Source organism: Musa acuminata, chromosome BXJ1-2 (genome assembly GCF_036884655.1).
Source record: "Musa acuminata AAA Group cultivar baxijiao chromosome BXJ1-2, Cavendish_Baxijiao_AAA, whole genome shotgun sequence".
In the NCBI taxonomy this organism is placed as follows: Eukaryota; Viridiplantae; Streptophyta; class Magnoliopsida; order Zingiberales; family Musaceae; genus Musa; species Musa acuminata.
Genome location: NC_088328.1, coordinates 25,445,146 through 25,459,081, shown reverse-complemented (window position 1 = coordinate 25,459,081; position 13,936 = coordinate 25,445,146). Strand labels below are relative to the sequence as shown.

Below are 13,936 nucleotides of genomic sequence, written 5' to 3'. Positions count from 1 at the left end.
GAACCAAGCCGCATCGGCCCCGAGGCCACGGCATAAAGTTGTTTACCTTAACAAATTGTATCATGCTATTTAATTGATTCAATCTTCACCGGTCATTCTATATGCATTCACAAACGCATTCCAGCCGGAGCATCTCCCTCGTTGAAGAAGCATCCCCCCTTTTAACCATATCAAATGCAGATTCTGCGTGCATCTCCGACGCTCAAGCTAAAAACCATGGGCGCCAAATCAATGCATCTGCCTTCGTATATTGGAGTGCACGCTCGTTCGGGGTAGAACAACGTCTCCACGGATGCTGTTGACCGTAACCACCAGTCTCTTTCTCTTCCTAGAAGCAAACAAAAGCTGAGAAGAAAAGGTACAGTGTTTCACATTAACAATGATTAATGAATAAACACCGTTAGTGATTTCCGTCAGTCGATCAAGGAATGTCGGTAATACCAACGCAGATCAGTTTATGCTATGTAGAAAGCGCGTATGCAGAACAAGGGAAGAACAGTAACAGAAAGCCCCACAACCTTTTTCCCCTACAGCTGGCATTGGTTGCCCCTTCACCACCACCGCCTTCACCGACCGTTCTCCAGTCGGCAGGAGTCCAATATGTGGAGTGTTCCCTTTTTCCGTTTGTATCCTCTCTCTCTCTCTCTCTCTCTCTCTTCAATCTTTACCGTCGTCCTTCTATGGACACAGCTACACACCATTTCCCTACATGGGACCCTGATATCCTCTTGTATGAGGTATATATGCTTCCATTTTCTCACTTGCACACCAACTCCTATCACTTATGTACAGACTCGAACCCGATTCAAACTCTGGACCCATGTAGCAGCAGCAAAGAGAGTGCAATTACACAACCAACGCATGTGATGCCTTCCCGATTGCGCTCACCATGTTTCTAAGAACAGGACCTGACGAGGCCCAGGCAGTAGAGATTCCTCATCACCAGGTTACCGAGGCCGAGCAGCCCCACCACCCCGCCGCCGCCGTGTTCCGCTGCCTCATCCCGCGGATCTGTTGCCTTCTGGTGAGATGGCGGCGCCCGCTCCTCTTTCAGTTTCAGCGGGCCTGCAACACAAGCCTACGCCTTCCGCCGCCGCTGCTTCTTTCCTCGTCCCTCTTCCATATGTCGGAATCCGGGAGATCCTTCTTCTTTCCCCATTGTTCGGAGTCGGCTCCACCGCCGTTGGATCCCTCCTTGTTAAACATCTCGAAACCACCCATCCTCGCCCTTGGCACATCGAATCCGCCGCCACCCATTCTCCGCCAGATCGGGGGCGCTGCAGTGCTCTTGGTCGAGATCCAGCTGTCCGACTCGTCGGCCCGGGACTGCGAGTCAAAGAACCCCCCTCCTCCTCCCCTCTCCCTCCTCTCCGGCACCAAGGGCTTCTTGCCCGCCCCCCAGTCGTCGTTCTCGTCAGCGCGAGACGGCTCCAGATCCCGGCTAGATCCATCGCCAGATCCGCCAAACCCACCCCTCCTCGGCTCGTCCGAAACCCTAGACGAGCCCCAGCGTGCGGGGTTGGGGTCCTCCCCGGACGCCCGGCCGCGGGCGCCGTAGGCATAGCCGAAGCCGCGGGAGGAGGAGCGCTCGAGCTCCTCAGCGGATCGCTCGCGGGGACCGGTGGGGAGGTTGAGGAGCTCGTCGGAGGTGAGACCCTTCGAGGAGAAGGAGGAGGAAGAGGATAGGCGGCCAGCGGCGCCGTGGGAGACGGGCTTGCCCGTGGTGAACTCGGCGAGGGAGAGAGTCTGCGCCTTCTTCTTCTTCTTGCGGATCCTGGAGGCGGCGGCGGCGGTGAGGGAGGGGAAGTCTTGCTCCTGCTCCGTCGGCGCCTCCGAGGAGGAGTCTTCGTTCTTGGCCATGACCGCCTCGTGCTCCTCGGCGTCCAACGCCCACGCGCCCGGTTTCGCCCACGCCGTCACGGAAGCCGCCATCGTTCTCGCTCTCGATCTTTTCCGCGAGCAATGGATCGGTGGTGGCAATGGCCAAGCGTTACTTGTTCCTATTTCTTTCCTTCTTTATTTTCTATTTATTTATTAATTTATTAAAAGGTGGCTAAGATAGGAAATCTGGAAAGGAGCGGTCCGGAAGAAACCGTGCGAGTCGGGGTTAGGGCCGTGATGCGTGGAGCCCGCCCATGCTGTCGTCTGTGGGAGGTTCGCAAAGCCGTCCGGTGTGATGGACGTCGATAATTCCGAGTGCCGGCGTTGACTAAGAAATCATGAAAGACGGTCAACCGAATTCACATGAACCCATCATTATTCAAGTTTGTGGGCTAATGATGTCGTCCGGTCACGTTGGGTCGGGGTCTTCTCATTAGCGATTCAAAACGTAGATTATTTACGCCCTGATTCCTATATTTATTCTCAACCAAGAAGGAATGATCCAAGAATTAAGAACATGATGATAATAAGAGAATGAGCCAACAGTCATAATGCTCATAGGATTGCGTACTTTGGTATTATTATACATTGATGAGAGTAAGTTTTGAGTGGACCAATCCTACATACCATGTGGGCGGCTGAGAAGTCGCATCAGGCCCGTTAAGCCTGCTAACATGATTAAAAGCTTCTGGTGTTCTTCTGATTAATTTGAAACAGTGAGATCTTTATGATAAGTGATAAAGCATATTTTGGACTCTTGCCATGTTATCACTCGCACCCATATTATATCGGTACGAGGTGGGACCCTCGCATGCCGGGTCAGGAGGTACCACCTCGCCCCTTAGGGATCAGTCATCCTGCCAACCTAGCATACGATCGGTCCTTGTATAGTAGTATAGAAGCTCCTAACCGATATCTGGTCAAGGGGGAGAAAAGGAAAAAGAGAAATCAATGACTAACTTATTTAACGAGGGGCCACTATCGGAAACCCAATAACGAGGGCCTTCTGTGCGGGAGCTCAACCACCCCGAGAAGCGCAGTAGCCCCGATCGAGAGACACTCTCCCGGAAGATAGAGCTAGCACTCCAATCGAGAGACACCTTCCCACGGAGTTGGCGCCCCGACCGAGAGACACCATCCCTCAAACGGCGCCACTGCATCCCGACTTCCTAACATAGTCGGCTTCGGCGCTTCTGCCAATCGATCGCGAACTCCTGACATCGACCCGTATACCAAGCCGTGCAGACTCGTTGGCCATGGCGCATCAGTTCACCAACATTTTTGGTGCTAGAAGGAGTGTCGATGTCACAGGAGCATGCCACAGGAGCTCATCCCGAGGGAGAACTACCTGATGATCAGCCCCCTCTCAGACTCGGTGATCAGCCCCTCCCCGTCCTTAGGGATGGGGGCATCTCGACCCCGATGCCGGATCACTACTGGCATATGTTCAATGATCCAGGGCTCTCTCTCCCTGGATATATTGTAGGACACTCGGTGGTTTCACTCGAGGCGTTCCTCGGCCTGGCTAAGCAAGTACAAACCTTGGCGGGAATGATGCAGATGATCATCCCACTCATTCCGCAGATCATGCAATTAGCAGCTCCCCTAACCAACTCGATATAGTAAAGGCCAAGCAGGGAACAAGTCGGGATGGGAGAAAGCCCAAGAGCAGATAGCAAACCTGAGAAGCCTCCCCGAGCATAGCGTGCCCGTACCCTGCCGAGTTGCTCTACCCCACCCCAAGCCCGATACCTTATCATCGGACTCGGCGAATGACTCATTCAGGGTCCAGCTGTCCATAGTCAATCGACGCCTAGATGAGTTCCAGCGCGAATTCCAGAAGTCGCGCGGCAAGACGGGCGAAGGCAGCTCGGGTGAATCCCCATTTGCTCAGGAAATACAGGACAAGCCTGTGCCGCTCAACTTCAGGCTACCGACATTGAAAATGTACGACGGTGGCTCCGACCCCGCGGAACATGTCGTCATGTTTTGGGCGCATATGACCTTTTACAGCACCTCCGACGCCTTGCTGTGTCGGGCATTCCCGACTACCTTCATAGGACTGACACGAGCATGGTTCAACCGACTGCGCCCGTCTTCGGTCTTATCCTTTGCCCAGCTCGTGAGGGAGTTTGAGCAAAACTTTCTAGCCAGCGTGCGACCCAGGACTTCCATGGCCACCCTTCTCGCGTTATCCCAACGTGAAGATGAACCGCTCTCCTAATTTGTGGCGCACTTTGCCGCTGAAATCAGGGGATTCCCGGATGCTCATCCATCTTTGATCATGCAGGCATTTCTGATAGGCTTGAGACCTTTGAGGTTCTTTTGGTCGCTGATTGAGAAGTCACCCGTGACAATCCCCGAGATGCTCCAACGTGCCAACCAGTACATTGCCGCCGCAGCCCTAACGGCGGGGAGTCGCGAGGATTGCAAGAGGCGCCAACCAGTTTTTACAAAGGAAACAATGAACAATCTTCATCCTTCCCTCGGTATCCCATTCTTGGAGGTGGGATGATCTGCCAAGATGCGATGAGCACCAAAGAGTACAGATATACTTCCTCATTCCTTCCCACTGTATGGTATGTGCAGAGATAGTCTCATGTGAATGTTTGGAGAGTTAATACAGTGATTGATATATGCTGTGCATCAAACACCTAATCGTCCTAATACTTTCTATAAGGAAAGTCTTGTATATTCATAATTAGGTGGACCTTTCCTGTTTCAGTCTCAAGCACTATTCACCATTTTCTGGTAGCGGCCTTCTAAGACCTTATTTAACCACGGCAAACATGATTGATTACAATCCTGTTATCAAATCAAGGTTAATGCCTTACTGAAGACAGTTCAGCAGAGCTGTTGTGGCCTGTTCTTTGATGAAATCTGCTGTGGTGTAGATTATACATTGTAATCAACAGTGAACTTTTACTGCTTCCAGTTTGCAGCTGAGTCATGCTTCTCTTCCTTCTCTTTTGGTTCAAGCAAATCTGACTTTTCGTCATGTTAGAACACTCAACAGAACAACAATTCTCCTCCACTAAGGAATGATTCATCCCTCTGGAAGGAGAATCTGCATTCCTGAAAGGTCCTCATCACCTCTTTAACTAAGCCATATTGCACAACAACCAACCTGTCTCGGAGGCAAATGGGATCCATGCCATGAAGCACAAAGCTCTTATTGCTCATATCAGAATCAGGAAAAGTGTGTTCTTTATCTGCCTTTTTCTTCTAGTTCGGTGGCATCAAAATTATTTGATGCCCAGAAATGACTGGCATTGGATTTGGAGTTCACACATTCTCTTTTCAGTGTTAAAATAAAGAGATAAATGAGTTGTAGAAGAAGAAGTTGAATGTTATTGACATATCCTCCGTCTTTATATACAGGTTAGAAGGAGAAGTTTCCTCAACGGGTTAGAGGATTTCCCTCAACAGAGTAGAGAGATTCCCTCAACAGTTAGAGAAATCTCATCTACTTATCATGCCCCCGCAAGATGGTGCTCCTATCAAGGAGGCCAATCTTGGACTGATGTAATGCAAACAGCTTACGAGCTATAGGCTTCGTAAGTGAGTCGGCCAATTGATCAGCCGTATGAACATGAGAAACACGGAGTTGACGGCGGACAACTTGATCACGTACAAAGTGGAAGTCAATAGCAATATGTTTCATGCGGGAGTGGAATACCGGATTAGCGCACAGATAGGTAGCTCCAATATTATCACAATATATTGTAGGAGTGGAATCGATGTTGAGTTCCTGGAGAAGATTCGTGATCCAATTGAGTTCTGCAGTGGTAGCGGCAATGGCACGGTATTCAGCTTCAGTTGTAGACCGGGCGACTGTCTTTTGCTTCTTAGAACTCCAACTGATTGGATGAGCACCAAGGAAGATAATATACCCCGATGTGGATGTTCTATCATCAAGGTTGCCCGCCCAATCAGCATCGGCAAATGCATGAAGACGAAGTGGAGAGTGTTTACGAAAAAAGAGTCCATGATTTAGAGTCCCTTTAAGATATCGTAGAAGTCTCTTGACCGCAGACCAGTGTAGAGTAGATGGTTGCTGCATAAACTGTGATAATTTGTTCACAGCAAATGAGATGTCTGGACGCGTGAGAGCTAAGTATTGTAAAGAGCCAACAACTTGGCGGTATTGAGTGGGTTCCGTAGCAGGACTTCCATCTGATAATTTGAGAGAACCGCTAGTAGAGATGGGGGTTGTAACTGCATTTGCATCCTGCATGTTTGTCTTTAATAACAAATCTTGAATGTACTTGCGTTGTGATAAAAGGAGACCGGAAGATGTGAAGGTAGCTTCGACGCCCAAAAAGTAGCTCAAGGGTCCGAGATCCTTAAGCGAGAATCGAGCTGCCAGCTGTTTGACGAACGCTTGGATGCTGGCGGGATTGTTGCCTGTGACAATAATATCATCCACATATACCAGAATATACATTGTGTTTCCATGATGATGTCGCAGAAACAACGAAGTGTCAGATTTGGAGTTAAGAAAGCCGACAGAAGTCAAAAATGAGCTAAGTTGAGTGTACCAAGCTCTCGGAGCCTGACGAAGTCCATAAATGGCTTTCCGAAGTTTGCAAACATGCTGTGGATACTGAGGATGAGTAAAACCGGGGGGTTGTTGCATAAAAACATCTTCAGATAGAGATCCCTGTAGAAAGGCATTATTAACATCCAATTGTCGTAATTGCCAACCTTTAGTGGTAGCCAGACTCAAGATAAGCCGGATTGTAGTGGGTTTAACAACAGGACTAAACGTCTCAGTGAAATCAACTCCAGGTCGTTGATGGAACCCTTTGGCGACCAGGCGTGCCTTATATCGAGCAACTGAGCCATCTGGGTTCCGCTTAATTCTAAAGACCCACTTACACCCGGTGATGTTTTGTGAAGGATGAAAAGGAATTAGATCCCATGTTGAATTATGGAGGAGGGCATTATATTCCTCGCTCATGGCAATACGCCAATACGGAGATTTTTGGGCTTGAGTGAAGGTGGTGGGTTCAATGTTGGGGGATGAGGAATTCATGACAGCTTGTAGGTTAAGTACTTGACGAGGTTTAAAAATACCATGCTTAGAGCGAGTGGTCATAGGATGATTGGAGATGACAGGATTAGGAGGTAATGTTGGGTGAGGATCAGTGGCACAAGCCGGGTCAAGTGGAGACACGTCAGGGGCACTTGGGCGAGAAGGAGGTAAAGAGGATGGTTGTGTTTCGGAACATATTGCCCTATCAATTGGAGAAGAGTGGAGCGGAGTAGGAACAGAGGAAACGGGCAAGTGTTGAACTGGAGTGCTATAGTGCGGATCAGGAGGGGAGGAAGTAGACGAAGACATGGGAGGCTCGTCCGATTGATCCGAAGGTATACTCCAGTGAGATAGTGAAGTGGTCTGTATGGCAGGATATGGAAGGGTTTGGAAAGGAAAGTTAGACTCAACAAAGATAACGTGACGTGATACAAAGATTTTGTGAGTGTGGAGATTATAGCAGCGGAAAGCATTATGGTCAAGTGAGTAACCAATAAAGACGCAAGGAGAAGATCGGGATGTTAACTTATGAGAGGCATAGGGACGTAACCAAGGATAACATAAACAACCGAACACGCGGAGTTTACGAAGGTTAGGGGGTTTGTGGAATAGTGTGTCAAAGGGGGACTGGTGTTGTAGAACTGGTGTAGGCATCCGATTAATTAGGTAGACAGCAGTTTGAAAGGCTGTTGTCCAGAAAGTTGAAGGCATGGAAGCCTGATGTAAAAGTGAGTCCAGTTTCTACTATATGCCGATGTTTGCGTTCGGCAGAACCAACTAGTTGAGGAGTATGTGGAGGAGACTTGAGGTGTTGAATGCCACAAGCTGAGAGATGAGACGCCAGGGCTTGATATTCACCGCCACCATCAGAGTAGACTGTTTTAATGGTAGACTGAAAATAGTTTTCGACCAACTTCTGGAAAGTGGAAAAAACGCGAGAAACGTCAGATTTATGAGAAAGAGGATATATCCATGTGTACTTGGAGAAGTGATCTACAAAAATAACATAAAATCGAAACTTATCAAAAGATAAGATTGGAGCAGGACCCCAAACATCAGTATATATAATTTCAAAAGGTTTAGAGGAGGAAATTGAAGATGAACCAAAAGGCTGCCGATGACTCTTATTACTAAGACAAGCATCACAATGCATCATAGAATTAGGGGACTTAAAAAGAGGAAGAGAGTGACAAGATAATAATTTCTGCTGAATAAAGGGTGAGGGATGGCCAAGCCGACGATGCCACACATCAACTGGAGCCGCAACAGAAGAATGAACAGTGGGCTGGGTCATTCGAGAGGCTGACGGTCATTCATAAATGTTGTCTTTATTCGGGCCTTGGACCAATGATGCCCCCGTGCTCAAATCCTTAACAAGAAATGAATCAGGAAAGAATTCAATGGAAGTATTGTTATGTTTGCAAAATTGAGAAACAGAAATGAGGTTGCGTTTAATATGAGGGGCGCATAAAACATCATCGAGAGTAAATGTATTAGAGTCAGAATTAAGCGTTGTGGAACCAGTATGAGTTATAGAAAGTCCTTTACCATCACCGATGATGATATCTTCATTGCCGCCATAGGGATTGTGAAGAGACAAATTCTGAAGATCAGCGGTGATGTGATGAGAGGCACCAGAGTTGACAATCCAGTTGGACTGGCTAGGTGTCGGAGTAGTTAGGAGATTTGCCTGTGGCCAGTGTGACGGAGTAGGGAGGCGGGGACGAGACCGGCAAACTTTAGCGGAATGGCCGACTTTGTCACACAGTTGGCAAACGACCCGTCTCTGATGGCTCGGTAGGGCAGGACGCCAAGACGGATGATGGCTGGAGTCGCCACTTTGCGAGAAGGGATGACTAGGAGGATAGGAGGGGTGTTGCATGGAACTCACGGAATCAAGAGGCGTAGTAGCCAAACCTTGGGTGATGTTCGGTGAGTACCGAGTGTTCTTCCGTTTAGACTTGTGACTGACTTGAGCTGTGACAGTTGATCCAGGCAGTTTGTCCGCACGCTTCAAAGACATCTCGTAGTCAGTCAACTTATCATAGAGATCTTCAAAAGAGATTGGCGAGTCGCGTGCCCGAATTGCAGCAGCCAATTCTTTGTAGTCGGTGTCGAGACCATTGAGGGTATGAATGACAACCTCTTCATCACATAGGGAATGACCTATCAAGGCCAAGTCATCGATGATAACCTTGATAAGTTGTAAATAATCAGAGATAGTACTTCCCTCTTGTTTTGTCTCCATAAGCTTGAATAGAAGACTGAGCTTGCGAGTACGCGAATGATTTGCCAGGGTGGTTTGCAGTTTAGACCATGCATCGGCAGCTGTCACACATGAAGATATCAAGGGAGCAACGGATCCAGCAACTAAAGCTTGAATGGCTTGGAGAATGAGACGATCTTGACGTAGCCACAGTTTGTGAGCTGGATTGGGTACTGGATTAGGATCACTGGGGATGTTGAGCATGGCCGGAGGACAACTGAAAGAACCATCAACGTAACCTAACAAATCATATCCAAATAAAAGATTAGAGCATGGAGCTCGCCAGGACGCATAGTTGCCACCCTTTGATAACTTAAAGGGGATCAGCGTGGCAGCATTGATGAAGATAAGCCCTGTAGAAGAACAAGAAGTGGGAGTCCCTACAGGAATTGAAACATCAGAAGAAGTGAACGAAGACATTTTCCTTCTTTCCATTTTTTTTTTTTTTTTTTTTTTTGTAGAAGGCAGTGAACCTTGTGTGATACTCAGGTCACACAAGGTGGAGAATGAGGGAGGGGGCTGCTGCTATAGATTGCTTGCTGTAGCAGATTGAGCAATCTACAACAGTGCCAAAAGCTGCCGGCAGCTGCTGTGGATTGCTGCTTGCTGCAGCAGATTGTAGAGGCTGCAATTCGCCGGAAGATGGCTGCGAAAACTACAGCGGTACTCAAGACTGCGGTTCGCCGGAAAATGACCGCAAAAATCTGCAACAGTACTCAAGGAAACTGCAGTGAGAGAAATCTGTAGCAATTAGGTGTATAGAGAAAAGCGGCAATGAAAGCTGCTGCGATAGAGGAAGGAAGATGCAGCGGTTGCGGCTGCTGCTGGCCGGGAAGTGGCGCCGTTGTGTAGAGGGAAACGGCAGCGAAAGCTGCTGCGGTAGAGGAAGATGCAGTAGTTGCGACAGCTACTGGCCGGAGAAGTGCAGGAGGCGGCTGCTGCGATAGAGGAAGATGCAGCAGTTGCGACTGCTACTGGCCGGAGAAGTGCAGGAGGCGGCTGATGTCTTCTCTGGTGCTGCCCAACGTGGGGCTGAAGGACCACGTTGTCCTTCCGGCGAAGAAGAAGGAAGAGGAAGGTGCAGCAGTTGCGATTGCTACTGGCCGGGAAGCGAGGAAGACACCGTTGTTCGCCGTTCACTGCTATTGAGGAGAGAATGTTTTCCTCCTTGCGTGACGGCGACGGAGAGTGTCTGCTGTAGGCAGCAAATAGGAGAGGGAGCAAGGCCGGCGAAGAAAAGCAAGACCGGTTAGCACTGGCTCTGAATCCGTGTCTTGGTGCTTCTTCAATGACTCCGCTTGAGGCAGCGTGCTACTGTGGCCGCTTGGCTAACACATGGCGATGCTGCTGTCGCCAAGAGGAGTTTGCTCTGATACCATGTTAAAATAAAGAGATAAATGAGTTGTAGAAGAAGAAGTTGAATGTTATTGACATATCCTCCGTCTTTATATACAGGTTAGAAGGAGAAGTTTCCTCAACGGGTTAGAGGATTTCCCTCAACAGAGTAGAGAGATTCCCTCAACAGTTAGGGAAATCTCATCTACTTATCACTCAGAGTCTTTTAAGTCAACCAAGAACCCATTTGCGGAGTAATATCACAACAAGCAAACATACTAGGATTTAAGTGAATAGTCTATCTCTAAACGATCAATTGTATCATGCTATTTAATTGATTCAATCTTCACCGGTCATTCTATATGCATTCACAAACGCATTCCAGCCGAATGCCACCCCAGCCTGTCCACTGGAGCATCTCCCTCGTTGAAGAAGCATCCCCCCTTTTAACTATATCAAATGCAGATTCTGCGTGCATCTCCGACGCTCAAGCTAAAAACCATGGGCGCCAAATCAATGCATCTGCCTTCGTATATTGGAGTGCCCGCTCGTTCGGGGTAGAACAACCTCTACACGGAAGCTGTTGACCGTAACCACCGGTCTCTTTCTCTTCCTAGAAGCAAACAAAAGCCGAGAAGAAAATGTACAGTGTTTCACATTAACAATGATTAATGAATAAACACCGTTAGTGATTTCCGTCAGTCGATCAAGGAATGTCGGTAATACCAATGCAGATCAGTTGTTATGCTATGTAGAAAGCGCGTATGCAGAACAAGGGAAGAACAGTAACAGAAAGCCCCACACCCTTTTTCCCCTACAGCTGGCATTGGTTGCCCCTTCACAACCACCGCCTTCACCGACCGTTCTCCAGTCGGCAGGAGTCCAATATGTGGAGTGTTCCCTTTTTCCGTTTGTAACCTCTCTCTCTCTCTCTCTCTCTCTCTCTCTCTCTTCATTCTTTACCGTCGTCCTTCTATGTACACAGCTACACACCATTTCCCTACATGGGACCCTGATATCCTCTTGTATGAGGTATATATGCTTCCATTTTCTCACTTGCACACCAACTCCCATCACTTATGTACAGACTCGAACCCGATTCAAACTCTGGACCCATGTAGCAGCAGCAAAGAGAGTGCAATTACACAACCAACGCATGTGATGCCTTCCCGATTGCGCTCACCGTGTTTCTAAGAACAGGACCTGACGAGGCCCAGGTAGTAGAGATTCCTCATCACCAGGTTACCGAGGCCGAGCAGCCCCACCACCCCGCCGCCGCCGTGTTCCGCTGCCTCTTCCCGCGGAGCTGTTGCCTTCGGGTGAGATGGCGGCGCCCGCTCCTCTTTCAGTTTCAGGTGGTCTTTGCCGATCCTCTCGATGACGGCATTGATCACCCGGCGGTCGGGCAGCTGGCCGTCGGTCCCGGTGACGCGGAACTCGTTCCTGGCCTCCCCGCCCTCGGTCGTGATCTCCGCCCTCGTCACTGAGAGACTGTTCTCGCGGAACGTACGCGTCACGTCCGCCAGCAGGCCCCTCCGGTCCGGCATGCTCAGCTCCAGCATCAGTCCCTGTTCGAAGAACGACATCAATCAGAACAGAGTTCAGGCATCGGAACAGAGGTCACATTAGCGCTTGCTTTCTGAAAATTGAATCAGAGGAAGGTCACCTCAGATGCTCTGCGCTCGATACCCGCTTGCAAGCACTGGATCACTCGCTGCCGCTCGGCTTCGGAGCTGATCGGACTTCCATCCATATGCCTTATGTAGAACTCCTGCAATCAACGACAATATCGGCTCAATGTGAAAGATGAAGAACCATGTTTGATAGGGGAACTTGTGACTGACGGAAGCTAAGTGTTTATTCTCCGTTAATCCTAACCTGATAGGCTCGATCGGCGTCGGTGCCTATGGTGCCATGGAAGACGACGTACTCCATGTCAGTGAGCGTGCACACGACGTCGAACAGAAGCTTCGGGCGGTCGCGGCAGTTCACGCTAACGACGGAGTAACCGCGCCCGGTCCAGTTCTGAACCGCGACCAATGCGTTCGATGACGACGATGCCCCGTTGGAGGAGACGCGCTCGTAGTCGCGGTCCGCGAACATGAGCTGGTGGAGGCGGCGGTCGGAATGGGTCATGCTGGGGGAGACCACGGTGGTCTTGGCACCGCGGACATCGTGGTCGCCGCGGAGGACGTTGCGGAGGCGGACCTCGATGCGGTGGACACGGTGGGCGTCGGCGATGGGGGAGCCCGAGTCGTGGTCCTTAACGAAGATGAGGGAAGCGATGCGGCCGTTGTGGGTCCATACCTTGGCCTCCACCACGTTGCACTCCAGGTCGCGGAGCACGGCGAAGACCTCGGAGAGGAGTCCAGGGCGGTCGGTGCCCGTGAGCTCCAGAGCCGTGAGGCCAGCCAAGCCACCAACATCACCATCGTAGCTATTGTCATCGGGTGATGAGGCGGCGGCTTCGCCGCCCAGGGAGCGCTCGATGCGGGAGAGGAGGGCGGGGTCGGCGAGCTTGTGGCCGCATCCATCGGCGACGTGGAACACGTCCATGAACCAGCGGCCGTCGGAGGAGATGTAGCCCTTCTTGATGGTGAGGTCGAGGTCAGTGAGCAACTGCACGGCCTCCAGCAGCATGCCGCGCTTGCGGGCGCTGTTTACCCGCACCACCGTCGCCGTCGCGCACACCACATTGTCGATCACCACCCTGCCAACAGAAACAACAGCAGCAAGCCGAGATCGAGGTGAAGGAGCGAAGACGGCCAAAAGCTAGAGCGATAGTGTGTTTCGAACCGAAGCAACCAAGAACAGATCTGAATCAGAGCCATCACAAAACAACCAAGGACAAAAAGTGGGTCACCTGGGATCGTTCATCATTGTGTTGACGAGCTTCTGGTACTCGTCAGGCCATTCCATCTCTGCTGAAACCAGCGCTTTCTTCTCCCGCTTCCTTCTTCTTCTTCTTCTTCTCCTCCTTCTTGTACTGACCTCTAATTCGGTCTTGCCCCTTCTCTCTCTCTCTCTCTCTCTACTATGTCTACAGAAACCTCGTAACGAGTCAAAAGAAATTGAGATCCCCTTCTCTCTCTACTGTTCTCTGTAGCAACTCCTACTTCTCCGTAGCTCCTTCGGCTGGGGGCAATAAAGAGTTGGAAGAGAACGTCCAAGCTGGAGTCAAAGAAGGGAGCAGCAATAAACGTACCGTCAGGACATCGTTACGGACTCGCACATCGTGTTGCTAATTGCAAACCCAAAATCCTAACAAAATGGAGATCACAACCGCCGTCCCGACCCGAGTCAACCGCCACCTCCATTCCGTTGCTTCCTCTTTCAGCTTACCATTAATCACAATATTATATGTTATATCATTATTAATGGCCACTTGTCCATAGTAACTGCTAAAGGTCGGCCCT

At 49.9% G+C, this 13,936-nt stretch overlaps 2 protein-coding genes across 2 annotated transcripts; both read right to left on the bottom strand.

Moving 5' to 3' along the window:
• Positions 1-346: 346 nt before the first annotated feature.
• LOC135604876 (eukaryotic translation initiation factor 4B3-like) lies at positions 347-2,007 on the bottom strand. Its single transcript, XM_065094530.1, has one exon. The coding sequence runs from the start codon at positions 1,930-1,932 to the stop codon at positions 1,057-1,059; it is 876 nt and encodes a 291-aa protein (XP_064950602.1). The 5' UTR covers positions 1,933-2,007; the 3' UTR covers positions 347-1,056.
• A 9,215-nt stretch (positions 2,008-11,222) lies between these two features.
• On the bottom strand, positions 11,223-13,597 carry LOC135604868 (ACT domain-containing protein ACR8-like). Its single transcript, XM_065094526.1, has 4 exons — positions 13,384-13,597; positions 12,399-13,230; positions 12,187-12,291; positions 11,223-12,088 (listed from the first exon to the last, which is right to left on the bottom strand). Exons 1-4 carry the CDS (start codon positions 13,437-13,439, stop codon positions 11,711-11,713), a joined length of 1,371 nt encoding a protein of 456 aa, XP_064950598.1. The 5' UTR covers positions 13,440-13,597; the 3' UTR covers positions 11,223-11,710.
• Between the last annotated feature and the right edge of the window lie 339 nt (positions 13,598-13,936).

Coding starts and splice junctions, on each gene's coding strand:
- LOC135604876 (XM_065094530.1), bottom strand. CDS start 1,932: ATGGCGGCTTCCGTGACGGCGTGGGCGAAACCGGGCGCGTGGGCGTTG.
- LOC135604868 (XM_065094526.1), bottom strand. CDS start 13,439: ATGGAATGGCCTGACGAGTACCAGAAGCTCGTCAACACAATGATGAAC. Junction 13,231..13,383: donor ACAATGATGAACGATCCCAG/GTGACCCACTTT, acceptor TTCTGTTGGCAG/GGTGGTGATCGACAATGTGG. Junction 12,089..12,186: donor TCGAGCGCAGAGCATCTGAG/GTGACCTTCCTC, acceptor TTCTTCGAACAG/GGACTGATGCTGGAGCTGAG.